Source organism: Musca domestica, unplaced genomic scaffold, assembly GCF_030504385.1.
Source record: "Musca domestica strain aabys unplaced genomic scaffold, Musca_domestica.polishedcontigs.V.1.1 35, whole genome shotgun sequence".
Taxonomy (NCBI): domain Eukaryota; kingdom Metazoa; phylum Arthropoda; class Insecta; order Diptera; family Muscidae; genus Musca; species Musca domestica.
Window position 1 is genome coordinate 4,979,921 of NW_026712315.1, and position 25,039 is coordinate 5,004,959.

The 25,039-nt window shown below is 35.1% G+C and overlaps 3 protein-coding genes across 11 annotated transcripts in view; 2 read left to right on the forward strand and 1 right to left on the reverse strand.

Annotated features, from left to right (window-relative positions):
• Nucleotides 1–5,588, reverse strand: part of LOC101897338 (protein shisa-5) — a 46,255-nt gene extending 40,667 nt beyond the window's left edge. The window contains exons 1-2 of one of the 8 annotated variants that reach the window (XM_059125830.1): nt 3,593–3,775; nt 2,999–3,151 (exon numbers count right to left, since the gene is read on the reverse strand). In XM_059125830.1, the coding sequence (XP_058981813.1) occupies nt 2,999–3,151; nt 3,593 (154 nt within the window). In that variant the 5' untranslated portion in view covers nt 3,594–3,775. Of the gene's footprint in view, nt 1–2,998; nt 3,152–3,248; nt 3,533–3,588 lie in introns of those variants that run through there. The other 7 variants (XM_059125833.1, XR_002194146.2, XR_891400.3 and 4 more) reach the window with 7 other exon arrangements.
• Nucleotides 5,589–8,432: 2,844 nt separating this feature from the next.
• On the forward strand, nt 8,433–24,785 carry LOC101901336 (uncharacterized ENTR1 family protein). 2 transcript variants are annotated; one of them, XM_005175115.4, is made up of 6 exons: nt 8,433–8,750; nt 17,986–18,129; nt 20,229–21,269; nt 21,335–21,525; nt 23,492–23,713; nt 23,781–24,785. In XM_005175115.4, the coding sequence occupies exons 1-6, from the start codon at nt 8,544–8,546 to the stop codon at nt 23,986–23,988; spliced, it is 2,013 nt and encodes a 670-aa protein (XP_005175172.1). In that variant the 5' UTR covers nt 8,433–8,543; the 3' UTR covers nt 23,989–24,785. The 2 variants fall into 2 exon arrangements, with proteins under 2 accessions (XP_005175172.1, XP_011290676.1); XM_011292374.3 differs by having other exon boundaries at nt 17,989–18,129.
• On the forward strand, nt 9,625–14,893 carry LOC101901165 (uncharacterized). The gene is made up of 4 exons (XM_005175114.4): nt 9,625–11,754; nt 11,823–11,938; nt 12,010–12,103; nt 13,676–14,893. Exons 1-4 carry the CDS (start codon nt 11,452–11,454, stop codon nt 13,790–13,792), a joined length of 630 nt encoding a protein of 209 aa, XP_005175171.1. The 5' UTR covers nt 9,625–11,451; the 3' UTR covers nt 13,793–14,893.
• Nucleotides 24,786–25,039: the final 254 nt, after the last annotated feature.

Consider the following 25,039-nt stretch of genomic DNA (forward strand, 5'->3'; position numbering starts at 1 on the left):
AATAGTCCTGAAAATGTTACTTAAAACCGACAATGTTTATGACATAGACAACATATTTGATTTTTTTTCCTCGAAAAGAGCGCTATTGAATTTATAAAAAATTGGCAAAATATTTCCATTCAAAGAGCGTTATTTGTTTTTTTTTTTTAATTTTCTTTATTTAGTACACTTTCAAAATCAACGGTGAAACTTTTGAAGATATAATTCTTATTTGTTTATCTATTTTTCAATTTTTTTTTTTTTTTTTTTGCATATAAACATTTCCAACTCAAAATTGATATGTTATATCAAAATTGAAATGTCCACTCATTTCTATTACAAATCCCATTCGTCGATAAGATAAGAACTAAAACGTTTATTATTGAATATTCAAGTTACCAAAGACACTTTCATTCAATGTGACAAGAATTATATTCGGGGTGTAATGGAGACGAGTCTTCGTAAGGAAAAGACAAAATGTTAGCCACCACAAAGTAGGAATGGTATTGAGTTCCAAGAAAATATACATGAAAATTAAAATGTCTGGAATGGTGATTGGTACTTTCAAATAGGGAAGAGAAGGGCTAGGCAATTTTTCAACATTTAACAGGCAAAAGGGCTAAATGGGACGAGAATTTCGACCAGGGAATATCGGTGTCTGAAATATGTCTTTCCTTCAAAAAAAAAAAAAAATGAGTATTTTTGTGTTATTATCTTTGAGGATTTACATACGATTTTACCATTTGATCGAATTCAAGAAAACTATGCAGCTGAACCTGATGGTGATACAAAAGCATGGGAAAACGGCTCGTCTTGAACGAGATATAAACTAAAGAGGTTTTATTATTATTTTTTTTTTTTTTGTAACAAAAGGCTTACAAACAACATCAATTTAATCAATTCCTGTGGTTGAATTCCAATACCAACTTTCGCCTCTGATTTTCATACAATAAAATTAAAATCAATTCGACGTTAATAACATATTGGAGGAACATGTCTAGAACTTGTTTTTCCACAAATACACCACAATCGAATATAATTAGCTGATGAAATACATTATCTTTTAGCACTGGTTTTCAAAGCACACATATGATCCGATGCATAACATGGTGGATAATGATGTACACGTGATCCCTTAGTTATAATGAAAAAGAAAAGTTCGTGACTCATTTTTGGTGTTAAGAAACAGCAACCCTGATAATAATTATAAATAACAACGGAGAACAGCAAGTGTAATTATATCCGTCTCTGCTCTTCCCTTCCAATTCAGAACAAGAGCACCGAGAATTTTAATAAGTTGTTACATGGATTGATTTTTTTCCATTTTATAATGATATTTTTCAGTTTATTTCATAAAACGTCATTTAAATAAGGCAACGTAGTCGCTATTATCAACATCAACGAAAATATCAAAACCCATTGAAAAAGCAACCAATGGATCCAGAAAATATCACAGTTTGGTGCAGTTTTTAGACTGGTAACATCATTGGACGCATATACTTCTTTAAAGATCCTGCGAATCTAAACATAACTGCCAATGTTGTTTTTGTTATAGATTCACATTTTTGTTTGTGTTCTTCTAATCCGCTTCCAACTCCAGTTTCAGAAATTCGGCTACTTTTACTGGCTGAAGCCAAAGATCTTCTGGAGTGAGTGGAGTAGGTTTGGCGGGCGTCACATGCCAGGCAGACTTTTCGTAGATCTTCATCACTTCGTGCCCAATACGATTTGAAACGACTGTATCATCCTGAAACTAATTGCGCCAAAACGATTCTAGTTTGCCTAGATAGCCGACAATGCTCAAATGCATTGGATGAGGGTGGACTCCGAGAACGACATTCATACGATGACTTTTAATAGCATCTGTGACAGCATCAGTATGAATGCCACTCAGATCTGCCTGATAGGCTTCTTGATCTAGGATATTGGAACTCCCTCTCTATTTGGGCATGAATTATTGGAAATTTTAAAATGACCAGAACTCCTTAAATTTCGAGTTTTTGAAGTTTTAAGCTATCATTTGTGATCACATTTTTAAGCATGAATTATAGAAAACTTTAAAACGGCCATAATTCTTCAACGTAATTTAGATGAAACGGTTGACTTTCACTATCAATTCACTGATTCTGGGACCAGTAGGATAGGAGAGGAGGAGATCAACGTGCTCTTTTACTAGTCCTGCTGTTGGGAAATTTGAAAGCTGGTTGGTCGAAGAATAATCACAACGGGAGTCGCAAACATAGAGGTATTGTGAATAAGATTCTCCATCTTCAAAGCGTTTCTATGAAATTGGTATGGACAACGAAAGATTTAGCTCTTTCTAAAACCATGTTAGCTCTAAGATATTTTTCGATTTTTCTTTTTGGGGCCGATCCAAACCTTAAGTATGAAATTCACGAAGCTATTGAGAGAACATTAGGTCATCACCACCTTGCGTTTGGGTAATGCAAAAATTTCATGAAAAGGAAATGACACTAAGTATAGGTTGCCATTTGACGGACATATGAAATAAACATTCGACCACATTTCCAAAAAAAACTGGCATTTTTAGATATTTGATTTCTTATCAGCATTAAAGTAGCATTTTTGACATTTACCTAATTCAATTCTATTCTATCCCAAAAAATTACTTTTCTTTTACGCAACCTTTCCCCGCCTGTCCTGTTTACGGAGTTAAGAACTAGAACACCATTTCATGAACAAGGCGATACAATTCTTGTGTCAGTCGAGTTGACGATACATAATTGGCGACGCTGTTGTTCCAATAATTTTTATGCTATGTGCCTGGTGTCTTTACTAGGTTTATGTTGTGTTAAAATTTAGTGTAACAAACACACAATCAATTTCGCGAAACCCAGGACCGCATCCCACAATGGAATTGGTAACAACTGCGTTTCGCCTTTCAACCATCCATTTGTCATTTGGCTTGTTATGGAGTTGATACAAATTATAATATAGAGCTATCAATTTGATAATAAACGAAAAACAAGTAACAAACAAGAGATACCATTGAACTCACCAGATAAGACAGTTCCACGTCGCTTTTTTGTACAGCAATAGCCACAGCAGCTAAATATGACAAAGACGAAAAAGAACATGAAACATATACTCCAGAAATCCATGTCGTCGTCAAAGTCCTCGGGGAAATCGTCCAAATCGTCTAGATAACCCACTGGAGCGGCCGGATAAAAACACACAAAATTTGTTTACTTTCATACCACAAAACATGTGCAATTATTAATCATCATCATTTTCAAATAATGACTTACGTTTCGTAAAGTTTTTTTCAACCAATAAAAAAAGTAGACCGTCGACCCCTCAAGGATGCTTGCTCGTTGTTGCTAATAACCCCACTCAATTGATGTCAACCACTTGTTGTCGTCGTTGCTTGAATCTTTCTTTATTGCGATATTAGATACTCTATGACACAATATCGGATATCTATGAAGATATCAGTTAATATTTTTTATTTGTTTATTTAAGCAGGGGCTTTCGTTTTCTGTGCGTCACTCTTGGGTTGTTTTATAAATATATTCATTGGAAACATATTGCACTCATATTGAATATTTAAAACTACATCTTCAATTATATGCAAGATATATTACTTACTTACTTTTCAGCTTTAATTTATTAGTAATTAACAAAGTTCTTGATTTCTGGCCGGCAATCAATAAAAAGGTACTTTTAGGGCGAATTCTTCATTACAATTTGTTTTGACATTTAATGGTGCTGATGCGATTACCTAGTACATGGCTGATGCGATTACCTAGTACATCTACGTTGCAAGTACGTATGTTGGGGAGCGTCTGAAAAAGAAGAAGCATATATGTCGGTTATTAATTCTGAATCCACACAGGGTCCATCGAGTGGATGCTCGAAAATTTGAAATAAAAAATATTTCCTTTATGAAAGCCCAGGAGAATCCACGAGTAAGTTTTTCGCCAGAGCCTCTTTAGCGAAAACAGGGGCCACCATGTGTGGGCGAGGTTGACATTTGGAAAGGAGAGGCTTTGTGTACAAAAGTTTTGTATTCGCTTCACTTTCCCATATAACCCCCATCTATAACTAGAAAATAAATATATGTATTAAAAACATTAAAACAGTAAAAATTCTAATTACTACAACTGCGGCTATATATACAAAAGTACAAAAAAAAATAAGTTTCAAACCATTGTTACGTTTCGTATATTTCTGATTATCTGCTCTATTGTGACTTATTTAAAAGATTTTAAAAAAAATATTCCAATAAGCCAACAGAGAGCCCCTAATCATCATTTTGTAGGTAAACGCAACTCGAAAACAAGCAGCAAAAGCTCAATATGCACGATAAACCAAATATCAGACAGACGTGAACGGAACAACCAAACCAAACGTATCAATCGGACAAATAAAGGCTAATGAGTGGCAAAAGAAGATACTATTATACGTTAGACATTTTAATGTATTAACAAAAAAAAAAAAAAGCACAAAGCGAGGCTTCTAACGTGCGTCTTGTTTTTGTATCAAATGAAAACAAATCAAGTGGCTTGTATTAATAAAAAAGACGTTACGCGTTAAAGCACTTTTCGGACCAAAATAATGTTCTGTCAATAGATCTGGTTAGTTTAATAACACAATCGGATCTAGATTTAACATTAATAAGATCATTAAAAGCAGGTCTACCACCGCAACGTTTCCTAATTTCTGCAAAGTCATACTCTATGCCATCATTGACACAGTGTTTAGGTTTAATCCCTTCATACTCCAGCAATAGAGACGTCATTGTTTCCAATGATTGCTGAAGCATAAAAGGTATGTTGCCGCACTCAACAAATTGCAAAAAAAATATGGATCTATAAGCTATTGCGCACGCCTCATTTTTATCATTATTTATGAAATTGTTCGTGCAAAGCTCTACAATTGGTATTATACCAGCAAATAATTTTTTGGTCGCCTCTACCATTACTTGCTCGGTTTCCGAAAATATATCACTGTCAAGAGCGGCAAGCACGTTTCTGTTAAAAATAGCTGTCGCTCTATCCATTGGCTTATTTTCGTATGAATACGATTTGTAGTACCTTGTTGCAAAATGAGTTTTTTGCAATTGCGAACAAGTAATATTACTAGCATCTAAATCGTTTTTAGACTCAAAAATTTTGAAAATTAGTGCGGGAGAAGCGACATCTATCTGTTTGCCCAACCTGCTTTTAATAAAAACTTGATTGTCGAAAAAGTAATTTAATAAATTAGTTAGCAAGTGGGGAATATCGAACATACAATGTAAAGTATCTTCTGAATTTGGAGGAAAGCACAGACGATTTGGTCCAAGGTAGCCGCGATATTGCTGGAAGAATTGAACATGAACACTATGTCTATCGCAAATTAGTGAAACTATTTTCAATGATAGTCCCTTTAGCCCAACGAGTACTTCTCGAAGTACACCTTCCAGTACCGAAATGCTATATTCCCGTGTTAGTAAAAAGCCCAATAGTATCCTCCACTCGTTACATAACCCACTAAGCTGCAGTCCTAAAGAATATGTAACGACATTACTGTCCGTGTCAGTAACTTTTAATGAATCAAATTGGATTGCACACGTACGTTCCTGTTCAGTCATCCCTTCAATAATAGTGTGCAAAGTTTCTTTAACATCATCGTCAAATCCCACGAGAGTTGGTTTCGTTTGCCAACTTAGAACACTTTCGGTACTGGGGAGAGCAAATTTAAACTTATCTATCATGTATTCATAATTTTCTTTTGATAGAAGTTGAAGGTGTTGTACTACATCTAACTGCTCAGGTGTGTACGGGGGTGTTGAGTCATTTGTGATGACGCGAGCAAATGCAATACTGGCTTTACTTGCCTCCTTCCCTGGGAAAATTCCATTTGCTAGGAGAAACTCAACTTTTTCTTCAAGTGCCGCCACTTTCGCAAGTAAAAGTTCATTTTCTCTTTGCAAACAGATATCTTTGTTTATACTTGATTCTTCTTCTTCTACTACACTACTTATATTATTATTAATTTCTAAATTTTCTACATTTACTTCACATTTGAACTCATCAATATCTAACCTCTCATTAGAAACGATTCCCTCAACATTGTTTCCAAAATTAACACCTATAAATTATATAAATTGTTATAACAGTTAGTACAGTTAGTGATAAATAAGAAACATGCAACGGTATACATTATTGTTAAATATAGGTGTTATATATACAATTATACATCATATGAAATATTCATAGCGTCGCACAGAGCGATGAAATCACAAAATTTAATTGAAAAATAAAATTGATTAATTGAAATAAATAAATAAATACTTTTAAAATAAATTTGGAATAAATACTTTTAAAAATTTCAAAGTCATACCAAAGACCTTAAATATGGTAAAGACTAGACAAATTGCATTGCGAGCAAATGGTTTGTGTCTACAATACAAGAGTAACAGCTCATTACAGAGGCAGGCATGTTAATATTGTTAATATATCATAACAACAGACGTATTTTTACAGGGTTATTCATATTGTCTCTGTCTTGTCCTATCTTTGGCCATACGTTGTTTAGTTTTACAGTGACAAAGTTTAGAAATATTTCACTTCATCACAAGAAGAAGTATTTTATATCGTATTTTTATTTTATTATTTTAATTGGGACGTATCATATAATTAATTTCTATACCCCCAACCATATGTATATCCTATATGATCCTACCTTTAAGACCTTAAAACATAACTTTAAATGCAAATATTTTTTGATAACCTTTCAGACATTCCTTGGCAAAGCGTTGCTTATGTTGATTGCTAGTAGTATTTTATAATTCAGTCATAATTTAGAATAGCTAGAAGAGCTAGTTATGCAACACTGTCTAAAAAGAACTTACCTTCATCAGCTATCAATGTGGGCAAATACAAAACTGGCATTGCATAAGATGAAAGCTGTACCGGATATGTTCTTCTAGAAAACATATTCTGCTCAAAATGCCTACCGCATATTCGAGACGTCTTTTTTGTTGGTATTCCATGCCTTTCTAATAACATTGTCCTCCATGAATCTTTTATGCCATGCATACTTATTTCCTGGGGGCAAAATCTAATGAGAGAGTTCTCGCACCCAGGGACGCAGCACTGTCGAATTCTAGACATAATGGAACATCTAAAATGGAAAAACAAAACAAGCGATAATTTATATTACAACCTAATAATATTTTCATTTTGGAAAATATGGAGATAACACATTTACAAATCGATTTGTATCAAGGTGTGCTTGCAGATCCGAGTATACACGGTACGGATTCAATACGGATAATACATTAACTCAGATGAAGGTAATGCACTTTATTGAATCACTTCCCAGGCATAGCCTGAGTGTAAACCAAGACCGGCAGAAGAGGCAGATGGACTGGATTGGCACTGCGCAATTTCTTCCTTTTATTTTCTAACTTAATATACTTTCTTATTACAATTCCACTTCAATTGGTGGGTCTAATTGGACCTTTGACCAATAAGATATTGGGGATATTTGGTATTAATTTAATGTCTTTGTTTCTGAACACGAAATGTCATTTATGATCCACTTTGCTAATTTAGTAGAGCTTAACAATTAAAAGTTTTTATGGGAGAGTTCAATCATACACGCTATGATTATAATTATAATTTAAAGTTCAAATTATCTTTTAAATTCGGACTTGTCCATTGCCCATTTGCGATATATATGGGAGCTATATCCAAATCTGAACCGATTTTGATAAAATTTGGCAAAGATATTTCTGAGCTGCATTTGATATATTTCCCTTAATATCGTTGGTTACGGAGAGCATATTACGGCTGTCGGTAACAAATATAACAAATCGGATGAACAATATATATATATATGGGAGCTATGGCTATATTTGAATCGATCTTCACCAAATTTGACGTACTTGTTTCTAGGAGTAATTTAGTCGGAATCGGTTGAAGATATAGTAATTTTGAAGAAATAATAGTACCTATAAAAATATGGTTTCTAATAATGGCCAAAAGCCTGAATTACCATTAAATTAAATAAAATTCTAAAAATAATGTTTGTTTACAAAATATATTTTGATTGCTGTTGTCTCAATGACGTTCTCCTTGTCATTCATTCTTTTGTTTAGAATAGAATACGATAAAGAAGGTGGAAATATTGCGAAGGAGGCGATTGATAATGGTGGCTATCTTTAATAAGAATGTATGTCACATAAGGTTGTGCACTTGCCAATTTGATGTATTTTAGTTCGCTATTGAGCCACAAAATTGGTAAAATGTTACTATGACAAACGATTTTTCCTTTATGATATGGAAAAACTGCAAAAATAGAATATTATTGCAATTTCTTAAAATAAAGATCATTTAAATGTTATTTCTATAATTTGCACAAATACGGCATCACTACATTTATGTGGAACGCTTTTCATTTTGATGGCACATTTGATTGCTTGTTTTTACTTAACTGTCAAAACCTAGTGCAGAAGTGCGTTTGTGTGTGTTCGATGTTTTGATTGTAACGTGAAAAAAACAATATTTTTGTTTCAAGGAAGCACGCCAATCGAAACTATTTCATCAGGCATTATGACCAGAAGGAACACAAGACGTTTGGCCAGGAAACAATCACGTAAAAGTTTTCGCCAGAACAAGAAAATTCTACGCAAACAAAATCAAAGTAAAATTGGCCGAGGCAAAGCTATGTTGACAAGAAAAAATAATGTGCTTCCTCATGACCAGGTCATGAAGAGGGATGGCCCAACAACAACAACACCAAGTGACAAGACTGCGGCTGTAAGTATGGTGATATTCTGAGGCGGGAAATTGCGTTATTGGAGTTCTAATTAAATAGTTATGTAGTTTGTGTAGTTTGTGTTGATTGTTGAAATATTGTGTTCCTTGAAATGGCGAAGGGCCATACTCGGTTGTTTAAGCTACCATTAATGGCATGTGTTTTTGTTTAACGGTAATTCCATTTATTCATCATGGGATTACGACCAGTCAAAACATTTTTTTTTAATTCTACATCGCTTTGCAATTCAATCCTTTGGCAGTCTTGTTATTATTGCTGATACTGCTGAAATATTTTAAAAAGAAGTAATAAAATTTGAATTAACGACGATTTTAGAAACCAAGTAAAATTTCAACTTTACAGCTTCTACAATTTTCTATGGATCTTTCCATCCGCATAACTTCATTCTAACCAATTCATTAAAATTATGTTTTCGATAAAAAAAAAAAAAGTTTAATCGCGTAGCCGTCGCTGGAATTACAAATAGTATCACGTTTTGAAAAATTTGGTTTGCGTTAGCCGATATGGGACATACTCAGAGAAGAAAATCTCAAGCCCCGGGCGAAGGCCGCCTACTTACAAAAGGTATCAAATTTTAGAAAACTTTGGTTCGGATTAGCCGGTGTGGGAGGATTGCTTTTCATAATTGGTTTCGGGTCCAGTCGGGGACTTGACCCCAAACTTTCGGGTCAAAAATCTGGGGTCCCGGGGCCGTCCCCCAAGAAAAAAGAATAGTTTACCTCTGGAAAAATTTCGAAAAATTGAAGTTTTTACTAAACTAGAGTTGTTCCTTTTGTGGATTAAGAAGTTCTAAAAATGATTCGACCATGCCACAATGCTTGTGCTATAAAGATTTGAAATAAAACCCTTCATAAAGAAAACGATTTCCATTTAAAAAGAACAAGAATTTGGTCTCAACCATAAAATGGAGTGTATGCAAGTTCATGATCAGCGTAAATTTTATGTCGGTTTAGTCATGTAGTCATGTCAAGCACTATGAAATAAGGAGCTTTGAAATGTTCCACATGCATTGAAATTATTCGTAGGATGTTTGGTATGGAATGGTATGCATCGCTCCATGTTTGGGTATAGCCCATATATAAAGGTACCTTCTCATTTTCGATATTCCAAATTAGTTGTAATTTGATATTACCGCTGCTTTTGAATATATTCCCTTGTCTCAAAAAATTATCAATGTTGGTCCACTTTTTGATGAAGCCCCCATATAAATGTACCTCCTGATTTCGGAGAATTCAGTCCCTATATATCGTGTCTACTCATCTGTTGAAATCAATTTAAAGTTCGTACTATCCAATTATGTGGCTTTGGAATGTTCCAATTGCGTTGAAATTATTCCCAGGATGTTTGGTATTGAATGGTATGCATCGCTCCATGCTTGGGTATAGCCCATATATAAAGGTACCTCCTGATATTCCAAATCAGCTGTGATTTGATATTACTATTGCTTTTTGGATATATTAACTCGTTTCCAAAAAACTATCAATGTTGGGCAACTTTTTGATATAGCTCACACATAAATGTACCTCCTGATTTCAGAGGGCTCAGGATTGTAGGAGTCAGCCTCTATATTTAAAAAAGTGCCTTCTAACTTTCACTATTTATTGCTTCGGTTCCCAAATCAACCGTTGTTTAACATTTCGACTACTCAGTAGGTAGTTCAACTCCTCGCTAAAAACGATCAATGTAAGTCCATTTTTGGTATAGGACCCATAAAACTGTATCTCCGGATTTTCGGTATGTTGGAGCTGCAAAACCATATTCCGTGTGCTTTTTGGTTAGATTAACTTCTCTCAAAAAATATGCGATGTTCTTTCACTTTTTGATATATCCCCCATTTAACTATACCTCCTGATTTTTCGAAATGTCCACCCAACTTCCCATTCAACTCAGCTGTGATTTGATATATTGAATTCTTTGTGGGTTGCTTAATCTTCTTAAAAAACATGCAATGTAGATCCACTTTTTGATGTAACCCCCATGCAGAGGTACCTCCAAATTTTCGATATCATTTTGAAGGTTTCAGCCTCCATTTTAGATTACTTAGTCTCAATGAATATTCAATGTAGGTACACTCCTGATTTGAAGTTTTCTACCGCAATTTCCAATGAAATCGACTTTAATTTGATATTTGTGGCTCTTAACCCCTCATCAGAGGTTTTCACAAATACCCTTTCCCACGAAGATTGTACTAGATTTTCCAATTTGTCAGTTAAAACACAGTTGAGGCTTTTTGTTTTCATTTAAAGGGGATGATTTGAATAAAACACCTGAACAGTACCTCAAAACAACCCCAACAACATTTCAAAACAATTTCCACAAAATTCCTTTGTATTCTCTGCGTTTGTCTTCTTATGATGGCAACCCTTAAAATAAACCCCCCAAAAAAAGCTTAAACATCTCCTCACAAGCTTTCCACCCCCTAACTTGTTAGCATAACAAAGCCACCCTTTTTCGCCCATACTCAAACAGGGGCACTCAACAACTCATTAAAGGAAAATTTTTTGACTCATACAGTTTGTTAGACGAAAATAAAGGAAAACAAAAAAATTAATCTTTTAGCCAACATATTTCAAGTGATATTTTCATATAATAATCAATTTTACAAATCAATAGTTTCCTAAAATAAAAAAAATATTGTCAGTACCTTAAAAAAAAAAAAAAAGAAAACTTAAATAAAAAATTATGACCACTTGTGACTTGTATGACGTCTGGTCCAAGGCCTGCAATCATTATGATTTGCCCGAGGCCAGCATACTTTCCTGGTATGAACGCATCCGCAGCAAATTAAGCGAGGCAGACAGTAAACGTGTCTATCACAATTGGTCATTTATGTTGGCCCACAAATGGCCCGAATTGGAGCATGCCAAGCCGCACATTGTGCTGGCTGCATTTTTCCAATACTATGAATTTGATTTACAAAAAAATTGTGTACAAGAAAATTGTGAAATATTTCGGGAATTTTGTCGTGATGCCATGGTCGAGGATGTAAGTAAATATTGTGGATAATCATTTTACCTTGATATTTTTTGTTTATTAATAATGTCTTATTTTAGGATGATATGAAACAGATTGTCTGTCGTTTGTTGGGTGAGCAGAGTAGCGAACCAATAACCTCAGACATTGATGAGGATATGGCCATATTACAGGATTTGGATTTATTGATACTGGCGTAAGTTGTTGAGTCAGACATATTGAAACCATTTTATTCATTTATATTATTTAACAATTTCCATTTTCCAGTTCCTCACCCGATGTGTATAAAAACTATGCCGAATTGTCACGTCAGGAATGGTTAAATGCTGGCAAAAGTAACTATGAAGATCTGAGACGTAAGGTGAGTAAAGAAGTCACTAAATATCCCTTTCTGTATTGAGTGATCACAAAGAAAATTTTGCCAACAAAAATATTGAATTCATATGCTTAACATATGGATACATCAAGGACATCTGGGAATATTAGTTGCTTTCGATGTGAATGCCATCAAACTGCCCTATTGCGAAGGCGACTTTTTGTCTTTCTCTAGTTAAAGGGTTTTCAATTGGAGGGGTTTAATTTGTTTTTAAAGAAACAATGAATTTTCATCTTCAAGCAAAGTGAGGAAAATCATAACTTTTAAAATTTCTCCAGAAATGTGCAGGGTGAGATGAAAAAACTGCAACCAACTTTAGACTGCTGTCATTTCTAAGCCACTCGTCCGACAGGTGTTAAAATTATTCCAGTGACAGCTCATTATATTGTTTACTAGTGTACAAAAGCATTTTGATGAGCATTTTCCAGAAAAAAAGTTATTCGTCATGGAATTCAAGCGTGATAGTGTGATTTCTTTATATTTGGCTGGAAAACCGCAAGTAGCTATCGTTAGAGCACTCCAGCATTTAAATGTAAATAAGTCTTTAGTGTCTCAAGGAAGTGGGCGGACCGAAAAATGGCTTGTGATTCCATTCCATATTCCATTCGGCAAATATTGAAAAATGAGCTCGTGGTAAAGCCATTGAAATTCCAAAAAGTGCAAGAACTTCCACCACATCAGAAAGAAAATAGACTCAAAAGAGATAAAGAGTTGCTTCGCTTGGCCGAAATGGTGACCTTCCTAAATTGATTTTCTCCGATGAGAAAACATTTGTTGTCCAGCAGTTTGTAAACAAACAAAATGATCGTGTTTACTTGCCAAAGAGGTTAGCAAAAATTTGCACCTTCGGTTGGCCACCAGAACTCAAGCGCCGGCCATGATGATGGTGTGCGCCGCAATAACAGCCGATGGTCGCTCTCCGCTCGTATTAATCGACCGTGGCATCAGAGTAAATGCCGAATATTATCGCGAAAATATTCTGGAGGGTGTATTAAAGCATTGGGCACGCAAACATTTTGGCCGCAGACCTTGGACATTCCAACAGGACTCAGCACCATCGCACTCAGCATGCGTTACCCAAGAATGTTTACAAAATTAGGTTACTCGCTTCATTTCCAGCGCACAATGGCCCCCAAAATCTCCGGATACCACTCCGTTGTACTATTGTATCTGGAGTATTTTGAAAAGCAGGGTTGGCATAAAAAAATACCAACAAAATACAACCTCAAGCAAGCGCTTCGCCGGGAATGGGCCAAAATACCGCAGAGCAACATTCGGGCAGAGTGTGACGGTTTCATTGGCCGTTAATTTGCACCAAAGGTGACCAATTCGGACAAATCTAAACCTTTTCTAAAAGTTGATTCTATTTCCGTCATTTTTTGCTTTCATTCTATAAAATTTAAAAAAAAGTAAAAATTATGGCGTTTGACTTTGTTGCAGTTTGTTTATCTCACCCTGTATATCACTATCGATGGTAATATTTTGTGATCACTCAATTCTTTTTTAATATTTATTGATTTTTTAATCTGTTTTTTATGGATCTTTCTTTCATTTCAGACTTTAAATGCCCTCCTGGCCTTGGACATCTATCAGACACCTGAATTTAATACCAAATATGCCAAAGCAGCACGTTCAAATATTGAACAGGAATTGAAAGAGTTAGAAAATTGTTAGAGAAAAAGTTACTATCGAGAGTTTTTTGTCTTCTCAGCCTTCGTTTCTGTACTTAAGCGAGGGATAATGTTCCATGCGGTTTTTTTTGTAGAATATTTATTTTGGAGCAAAGCGTTTTTTTTTTTTTTTTTTTGGTTATTGTTCAATATTGTACCAGGTTAAAAGTTTTGAGAAAAAAAAAAACATGCTTCATTTCATGTGACAGAATCTTCGTAAACCATAAGATTTTTTTGTTTATTTCATTACCCTGATTATAAGACTTTTTAATGTCAAGCAGACTTCCCGAAATCATTGTAAGCTACAAAAAATTGCACTGTGAAATGGTAATGTGCCAGAATGAGAGAGTAGATCTTCCCAGCAGAAATACATATTACAAATCCGGTTACTAACCTATTGAATCAACAAGGTCATGTCCCACGAAATGAGTAGTAGTTTTCATGCTGATAAAATTCAATAAATAATTGACATTATTAGGGCCAAGAAATAGCTATTTCGCACTACAGGCCCTTGTTGAAGACATCAAATGTATAATAAGTATTTTTACTAGATTGCTTTCAAATAAGTCAATCGGGAAAGTCGCCCAGCTTTTAAAAATCCCAAAATCCATTTAAATTTTAAATATGATCTAAAATTTTACATTTTTACCTCCATACAAATTGGCTTTCCCTTTCTATAAAACACCAAAATCATAAAAATCCCAACGTCATTTGTCCGTCCATTGTTTAATTGGTTTTTATACTGCGAAATTAAATCTAGGAATTATAGCAAGAAATTGGATTATTATTTTTTATATTGAAGAGTTTTCATAAATATTCAGGTCTTTTTTCATAATTCTCCCTATCTTATACTGATTTCATGTGTCTATCTAACTAATCCAAAACTGACAATAACATCGCAAGGGCAAATCTGCCTTCTTTCTCCTAAAAGAAGTTCATCTTCATCTTGAGGTACTGGTACAGCTTTCGTTTTGATGATGACAACTATATATATTTATGTATTTAAAAAACTGTGTTCTGCTTAATAATAATGTACTACAAAGACGTGTAATTATAAATGCCAACAATATTCGAGACAAATATATACACCTACCTACACCTCAAACTATGCAAAGAATTATTTGCGGAATGGTTGTTTTATGTATTTTTTTTTTTTCTGAAATACATTACAAAAATAAATAAAGACTTTACACTGTTAAAGGTAAGTATTCGATGGAAAGTAAATTAAATTATATGATAACTGAAGAAAAATATAATTTTTTAAAATTATAGATTTGAGTTATCATCATCGTTAAATATCAGTTCGCCTATTATCGTGTTGGGGAAGAGAGAGAAAAAAACCATTTTAATTATTTTCCATTTTATTTAGATTCTTTTGGAAAACGCGAGAAGGGGTCTCAAACAACTTATGCCCTCGGTCGATTTTAATGGTATATGGTATGTTGGACAGGAAATAAGGAAGAATATAGCGGTTTCTTTAAAAGAATATGGAAACATTATCACATTTTGTGACTAAGGTAATTTCTATATACACCCTTCCCTGGGTCTCCACTTTCTAGATGAGAAGAAGAGTTGACAAAAAGATTTTTTATGTATTGCGGGGGCTGGGACTCAATTCATGTTTTATAAAAATGTGAAATGAAAATCTTTATAAAGTCAAGAAATGTCAAATGAAGATTTTTTTTTAGGAAATTATTTTTTATCCTCAGCCATATGGCTATGGAGGGTATTTATAATTTTAATACGGCCAAAACGTGCCTCATCAAAACAACGGTTTTAAATACTAGGTCTCTTTGGAGCAAATCTGTTTCGGAACATTTGGAGTCGATCTAGCGATGCCCGTCCGTCTACCTGGCTGGCTAATTCAAACGATAACTCTCGAAGGGAGTATCCGATTTGGACCAAACTTGGTACATCGTAATATTATTATCAAACTAAGATTGAGTTCGGCGTTTGGCCTCCTTTCTTCTCGGCACTTCACTTTACCTTTTAGAACCAAAACGGATTATCAAATTTTGTGCAAACTTTGCAAATCATAATATTTTTATCAGTACTCGGTGAGACAAAAAAAAAAACTGCAACAAAGTCAAACGCCATAATTTTTACATTTTTTTTTATTGAATGATAGCAACAAATATCGGAAATAGCATCAAATTTTAGAATAGGTTTAGATTTGTTCGAATTGGTCACCTTTGTCACAAATTATGGCCTTCAAATGGCCAATGAAACCGTCACACACTGCCCGAATGTTGCTCTGCGGAATTTTGGCCCATTCCCGGCGAAGCGCTTGCTTGAGGTGATCGACACTTTGATATTTTTAAGTGCCAACCTTGCTCTCCAAAATACTCCAGACACAATAGTCCAACGAAATGGTATCCGGAGATTTTGGTGGCCATTGTGCGCTGGAAATGAAGCGAGGAACCTTGTTTTGTAACCATTCTTGGATAGCGCGTGCTGAATGCCATGGAGCTGAGTCCTGTTGGAATGTCCAAGGTCTGCGGCCAACATATTTGCGGGCCCAAGGCTTAAATACACCCTCCAGGAATATTTTCGCGATATTATTCGGCATTTATTCTGATGCCACGATCGATTAATACGAGCGGAGAGCGGCTATCGGCTGTTATGGTGCCTACACCATCACCATGGCCGGCGCTTGAGTTCTGCTGGCCAACCGAAGGTGCACATTTTCAGCTGACCTCTTTGGCAAGTAAACACGATCATTTTCTTTGTTTTCAAACTGCTGGACAACGAAGGTTTTCTCATCGGAGAAAACCTAATTCGGGAGTGCACCACTTTCGGCCAAGCGAAGCAATATTTTCTTTCTGTCGCGGCGTAAGTTCTTGCACCTTTTGAAATTGCAATAGCCTTATCCCCAGCTCATTTCTCAATTTGCCGAATGGAATATTGCGGTATATTGAACTCACGTGTCATTTTTCGGCCACTGCGACGCGAGTTTCGATCAAGTCGCTTCTTTACTTTTCGAACCATTTCTGTTGATGTTGATGTTTTCTTCCGTCCACTTCCTTGACGTCGGGCTACGCTACCAGCATCACGGTTACCAGTATCACGGTTAAATGCTCGAGTGGAGTGCCACTTGTGGATATTCAGCCAAATATAAAGAAATCACACTATCACGCTTGAATTCCATCACGAATAACTTTTTTTTTCTGGAAAATTCTCACCAAAATGCTTTTGTACGCTTGTAAACAATATAATGAGCTGTGGAATAATTTTAATAGCTGTGGGACGATTGGCTTAGAAATGACAGCAGTCTAAAGTGGGTTGCAGTTATTTCATCTCACCCTGTATATATAGGCTATGGTCCCATATATATGTGTTTCATCCGATTTTGTGCTTAAGTCGCTTTCACCCATTGAATTCTCTTCACAACAAGGATATTTGATTTATCAGCTATCAAATACATCATACAAATTCCTCTGCCGAATTTTATAGAGATCGATTCAGATTTGGATATAGCTCCTACAGATTTTCACCTCATTTCTAGTTTATCTGTTAAAATAGTAAGGATTTTGATGAATATCGGTTCAGACACAAATGCCATCGTAAAATTTAGTAGAAATTAAGAGGTGGATATACCTCCGATATATTAGTTGCTTTCGGCTTTAAATTACAGGTACCATTCAAAAACGATCATAGTTGGTATTATTTAAATTTTATAAATTCGCCATAAAAACGATTATTTGTTATGGATAGCCCCAAGAAATATGAATAGCGGGTTTAAAATTTTTTCTTTACTGGTTTTTATTTAAATTTTAATTGCATAATTTATTATTTTAAACTTAGCCCTTCGATGCGCCTTTTCGCTCCTCCCCAAACGATAATATTGATATTTATGTGAAAGTTATTTCCCTTGCCCATTGAAACAAGGCGGACAAAAATCCTAGGGATGAACACATTAACATTTAAAATCGTTTATATGATAAATAAAATTCATTATCAAATGTCTTTGGATTCATCCCTTCGATACAGTTTTCAAGGGCAAATCTCAATTTACTTTCCATTAACAAGGGTAAGTATTAAACCTTCCTTTTTTTTAATAATTATTTTTTCTTATGTTTTCAAATTATTTTCTATTTATAATTTATTTCTTTCTTTTTTTTTGGAATTTTTATTTATATATTTGTTATTCATATTAATTTATTTTAATTGAAAAATTCTTTGAAATTTTCCAAAAAGAAGCAAAATAATGATGATATTCCAAGTCCAAGCCGTGCCGTGTTAATGAACAATCAGAAAAAATCGCCACAGAAAGTTTGGAAGAAGAGTCCACTGAAGGCGGGTTACATAAATAAGTTTCAAAAATTTAGAGATGATAAGGCGGTAAGTGTTAAAGACAAAAGGCTCTATGTGCCACACATGTAATGGACTCGTCGGAAGAAGGCCTTTCTAGAAAAGATCTGTAATATACATACCCACCCACCATAAAATCAAAAGTATATTTAATTTGTTATTCCGTCCGTTGTCGGAGAGTCCATAAAGTATATATATGTATATATGATCAGAGCAAAATTCTATGTCAATTTAGCCATGTCTATATTTCTGGCTGTCCGGCAATCCAACTGTTGTTGGTCCATCTGTTAAAATCACATGTGGTTTTCGGTATTTCAAAGATTTTAGCTCTTTTTTAAATTCAAATCAGTTGTAGGTCTACATATAGGTTAGGTTAAAGGACGCGCGGTTGCCATTTGATAACCGCTCCACTTGGAGACCGGCTGGTCCATTGTACTCATCCAAAGCGAAGAGGGCAGAAAGAAAGAAAGATTAGTGAAAAAGGAATAGGAATTATAATTATAAGAGTAATCTACGGCAAGAAATTTTGCCGTGTCGTCTTTAGCCACTTAAGTCTTCTAGCTAATTGAAGAATTGCTGTAGGGTGAGTGTTAGAGAACAAAGAAAAATCGTGTGACAGTTGTTCGTTGATCGTCTCAACTATTTCCTCGTCTTGACAGATTCTACAGTAATCAATATCATCGCTGTTCCATTTCGAGGTAATTGCCCTTACCTTGCAGTGACCTGTGATGATGGCCAACACAAGTTTTAAATCAGGTTTCATTTTGGTTGAATTCTCTCAGAGTAATGTCTATAAATTACCACGGAAGAAATGGCACAGGAGTGCTTTAACCGAGTTCTCAATTTCAATGATAGCTGATTCGGGCCCTTGCTTAGCCAATTTGTCTGTAATCTCATTGCCAGTGTTTTCCAAGGATCTCTTGCATTCCAAACCAGCCCAAAACTTGGGTTAAAAGTGTTTAAAGCTTTCAGTGTCGCTTGGCTATCGACATATATATACACCGGACCGTTAACCTCGTTGTTCCTCGTGACCAATAAGTCTATGGTTTTTTGAGCGCAAAGATTTCCGCCTGGAACATGCTACAGTGTCACAGAAGACACCAGTTCCCGTTCCACATTCCATCTTTGAACTGTCAGCTATAAACAGCTATGTGGCGGAAAGGTGAATTGCTACCGACCCTGGCGTCCCTGTAAGGTACGTGGATGTCGGGTGGGTTAAAGCTCAACCATGGTGAAATCTATCAATTGAGTTGGCTTCACTCCCACATTTCTTAAGTGCCCTAAGATCACAGAATGTCGAAAAGACCACCCAATTGCCTCTTCCTATACGTGTATGCTTAGAGGGCTTAAGCACAGTAGGGTGTCGAGTGCAGCCTGAGGGGTGCTTTTGAAGGCAACTGTTATTGGTAATGATGCCGCTCTTTGAACTTTGTCAATGCAACGTAAATAAGATGACTTATCCACGGAATGTCACCAGACTAGAGTTCCACAAGATAGGATAGGGCGTACAATTGACTCGTACAACCATTTAATTATTACTTGCAAGAATAGAGTGCAATCAAGCCTCTCCTTGCTCGTTCCTGTCGTTTCTATGTCGATCAGCCTTCCTAGTGTTTTCAATAGAAAGAATGGGAGACTAATTGATCTGTAGTCCTTAGGAGGCGAGTGACTTGATTTCCCTGCTTTTGGGATGTAAGTAAGGGTGACTCTACCTCCTGATTTTTGAGTTTACAAAGGTTTTGAACAAAATTTCAAAATAATTTGGCTGTAATTTGAATTTTCTTAATTTTTGAATTTTCGGGTTCGCAGTTGGTAGCATAACTTCTCGCAGAAAAAAATCAATACAGGTCTACTTGTTGGTATAGTCCCATGTAAAGGCTCCTTCTAATTGTTTGTTTGTTTTTTCTAACCACACCAGCTGTATTTTTATATTGTGGGTTCTTTGTGGGTAAAAATATTCCGATACAAGTAAAAAAGCAGTAAGTTCGGACGGGCCGTTTTTTTTTTGTTTTAACTGCACATTACATATTTTCTTTCTTAGCCCCTTCAACAAGTCCCTTGCAAGTGTGCCCCATTATATCATAAATTGTAGAAATTTTGAAATTTAACTTTTCATCCTTTCCTTATAGAAAAAACTGGTCAAACGCAGCAAAATGATAATGCTTGATCTGACCAAGAGTCAAAACGAAAGCTCTGGTGGTGGTGGTGGAAGATTATATTTGAACAAGTCGGCTAGAAAACAAATGAAATCTCCCAAACAGATTAAACGCAATTGTAATCTGAGAAATAACAGAAATAATAAACCAAAAACATCTTTCAAAGCACCAAATAGTTCCAAAGGAGTAGACAACAAATCACAGAAAGAAGCCCCCGTCCACAAAGTGAACAAAGACAATGAGAAGAACAAGAATGATGGTGACGATGACGACGATGATTGTATTTTGATAGAAAAAAATTCCACACAAATTATCATCGATGACGATGATGATGATAGCGATGACACCACTAGCAGTAGTGATGAAGAGGAAACCAAAACCAATAACAAACCCAAACCACCGGCATCTTCCGTACCAGAATATCAATCATTATTCCAATCATTTTCCAAACGTGGCTCATCAACTCCCCTTGTAAAAAATCAGCAAAGAATATTACCTTCAAAGCGTAGAAAGATCAATAACAATGACAATCATTTCGCTTCAAATTCCCCTCAGCAACATTTAACCTTTGCTCAGGTTGCTGCCAATAATACCAGCACAAAGGCCAATGATTTATTTTTTGTTGATGTTAATAGTAATGCATTTTTAGGAAATATTAAATATATTCCCAGGAAACCCCTGAGTGAGACATCAAATTCCAGCAATACAAAGGAGGCCGGGAAGAGGATGGAGAACGGCGATGATGATGATGATGTTATTGTTCTTGACAATGATACAACCCTGAAAGATAGCAGCAAAAAATCTACGACGAATCACAAAACAGGCAATGCATCGTCATCCAGTGAATCATCCAGTAGCGATGATTCTTCAAGTGAGGAAGAAGAGGGTGAAATTATTGATGATACCATTAAAAAGAAGAGTGCATCGAATGCCATTGCCGATGATTCGGTGGTGTTTATATCGGAAACAGATTCCAATGATTTTATACCCTTGAATGATGGTAAAAATAATGTGGTAAGTCTATTTTGAATAAGCCACCTTAATTGTCATTAAAATAAATTGTGGTTTTTGTATTTCAGAAGCCTCAAAACTCTGCCGCACCACCCGCCAAGACTGCCACAAAAACACATTTGTATAGTGATTTATTTACCAGAAATGAAAAGAAACAATTGGAGGTGTATAATAGCAATGCCTATAACCCCAATGCCGGGGAGGGGTTTACCGCCAAGAAACGTCCTGTAATCATCGATGGCAGTAATGTTGCTTTCAAGTGAGTAGAGAACTGAAAATATGAAAGATGATTTTGAGTGAGTATTGAACTCAAATATAAATGCGAAATGCACTAATACGTTTTTGGGTCCCCACATAAAAGTGGGGAAAACAATCTACTTTTAGGAGACCTACACCATGCCTTTCTTCCATGGACAAATTGTAAAAGCCCTTCTACCTTAAGGAGACCAGTACCGTTAATTATTTTTCAAGGAGCCTTTAAAAATGTCATATATCCCTATCTGCTATCATATAAGGTCTGTAAAAGGCCACATATATATATCCATCTAAGATATGTAAAAAGTGATGTATAAAACATTGCATTTGGATCTTGGAAGTCCGTAAAAGGGCTCTTCGTTATTTAAGGGATAAAAGGAAATTAAGGAAATGTATTGTCCCTTCCTTTGATGAAGGTTGTTTTTTATCTACAAAACAAAGATGTCTATGAAAAAGACTTTTCCAAAGACACGATTCTTTTTAAGATCCCCTTTTGCACCAAGGGCTATCTTTATTTTCAGATTAAGGAAACGGGATCTTTTAAGATCAGTTCTAAAAAAGTGGTGCTTTCAAATTCCATCCAAAAAAAGGGAGCTTTTATGTTCCCTTTCAACATATTCCCTTCCTTTAAGAGGTGGGAAATATTATATTTCGTTAAGCCTTTTTATGAAAGACACTGCCTCAGAGCACTTAAAGTCAATTTCTTGAAGAGAAGATTCTTTTAAGGGGACATTCTGAGAAAAATGCATATGTCCTCTCCATGGAAGGGAGATTTTTAGTTTCCATCCTTTGAGGAAGAGTGCTATTATCGTTCTTTACTACAAGAGGTCTCTTTGGACAAAATCCGTTTCAGGACATTTGAAGTCGATCTAGCGAGATCCGTCCGTCCGTCTGTCTTTCTGGCTGGTGCACAATTCTCGAAGGCAGTTTCCGATTTGGTCCAAACTTGGTACATTGTAATATTATTGCCAAACTTAGATCGAGTTCGGAAATGGGCAATATCGGTCCACTCCTTTTGGTAACTACCCAACAAATGGTCGAAATTCAAAATCAAAAAAATCAAAAAAAAAAAAAAAAAAATACTACACAGAAAGAGAAAGGACAATCCAATTTTGCAAACCCTAGTATTTGCATCAGTGCTAGGTCAGGTGCGAAAATGGACAACATCGGTCCACTCCATCAAGTACCTTTCCCACAAGGTGTCAACATTTTGAATAACTCTTATAAAATGTGATGTAAGAGTCCGATTGTCTTCAAATTACACACATCACAATATCTGGTGTAAAGATGGAACATATCGTTCCACTCCTCCTGGTATCTCCCCCATAAAGAGTCAAAATTTTGAATATCCATTCAGAATTGGCACATCTCAATATTTTCATCAACACAAGATCTGTTAAAAAGATTGTTAAGATCGGACAATTCCTTCTTGTACCTCCCCCACAAAGAGTCAAATTTTGAATAACCAAAGCGATTATAAAATCCGAAATAAGCACCCGGTTCTCTTCAAATTTCACACACCCCATTATTTCTACTAACACAAGATCTGCTATAAAGATTGGAGAGGTCAGATCATTTCTTCTTGTACCTCCCCACATAGGGTTCAATGTTTTTAAAAAAAAAGCTCAAAGAAAGCGAAGTAGGCATCCAACTCTCTTCAAACTTCTCACTTACAAACAAACATATGAAGATGATATATAGCTGCGAATCCCTTCTGGTATCTCACCCACAAAGGGTCACAATTTTCAATACTTTTATCTGTCATAACTTGCGAAACACGATTAACGATTCTTTCCAACTTGCTATATCTAAATATTTATCTCAGCCAGAAACCTGAGATGAATATGGAATTCATTATTTTGCCTAAATTGGGTATATTTTCTTAAAATTATCCCATATCTCATATGAAGCGAAAGAAGTTTTCGATATAGCCCAAACCGCATTTTAATTTCAATTCCCCTCTTTTTCAGACACTCTCTGGACAAGGGCTTCTCGGTGAAGGGTCTCAAAATTGCCATCGAGTATTTCGAGAGCATGGGCCATGAAGTCAAGGCGGTTATACCACAGTTTCGTATGAATCAAAATAAATCCACAGATCCGGCGGAATTGGATCGTTTGCATAAAAGTGGCAAAATTGTACAAACGCCATGTAAAAATCTACCTGGACTTACCAGTACCAGTTATGATGATCGGTGAGACAATAAAAATTCCAACAATGAATATATTTCTAATCACTGTTTTTTTTTATTAATTTTCTAGTTTTATTTTACAACTGGCCTGTGCCATGGATGCTGCCATTGTTTCGAATGACAACTATCGTGATTTGCTGCACGAGAATCCGGCCTTCAAGAAAATCATTGAGACACGGGTGATTGGTTATACCTGGTGTAATGATATATTTATATTGCCCAAAGATCCCTATGGCAAATGGGGTCCCACCTTGGATATGATACTTAATCGCTCATAAAATGTTTTCTTACGTACTTTTATCATTCATCATTATTATTATTATTATTGTTATACACAACTAGTTCGTTCGTTCACTCAACGCCAAAGGAGTTCTTAGCTTTTGGATTTACGTTTTGAGGGTTATTTTTGTTGTCGTTTAATTAAAAATAAATAGGACATGTGATGAGAATTGATATGAACCATTTTTCTGTGTCCTTAAACTCATCTAATTGTCATCACATGCACCCCAAGATTTTTGAATATATTTCCATTGAAAATATATTGAGATAAATCTTGGCAAATCTTTATTATTAATTTATGAAATACTACAATAAATTTGAAATAAGTACCTGAAATTAAGTCCAAGCTACCAAACTATTACCTTCTCAACATTTTTGATTTGGCTTCATAAAATTTATTTTTTGTAAAATTTAAATGAGAGTTTTTTTTGGGAGTAACACTCCCCACACCCCGCTACACACACAGTCTTTAATGAATAGAAATGTGTATTCTTCACATACATCACAGTTAATTATAGTTAGTTACCAACTGCCTACTTCAAGAAATTATCAATGAGTATTTTATTTCGGTTTATCTACTTGTGGGCAAACAGATGTTGAAATAATAAATTTCTTCTTTCGCCCTGTTATTTCATATATACAATTTAATACTACCTTTTTTTATTTAAATATTAATTCTAATAATGCGTTTATATTTTTTGTTTAGTTTTTAACGTTGTCTATAAGTTCTTCTTTTTTTGCCAATTAAATTTACATGTATTGTAAAATTAATAATAATGAAAAAACAATGTTTGAATTCTTGTCTTGTAGCATTTGTTTTGTTGTTTTTAAAAATCTTCCATATACCTTCTCAGGGTCAGCTATTCTTAATAGACGTACATACAAATGAACGCTTGTTTGGAATCCCATAAAAAAACCTCTTTTGAAATTTCTTCTAAAAATAAGGAACTCCTTCAAATTTGTTTTATAGATAGAAAACTTCAAGATATAGCATTTTCAGATTAAATGAAACCTTTTGCAATTCAAATGAATCTTTTTGCAGCGGGAATG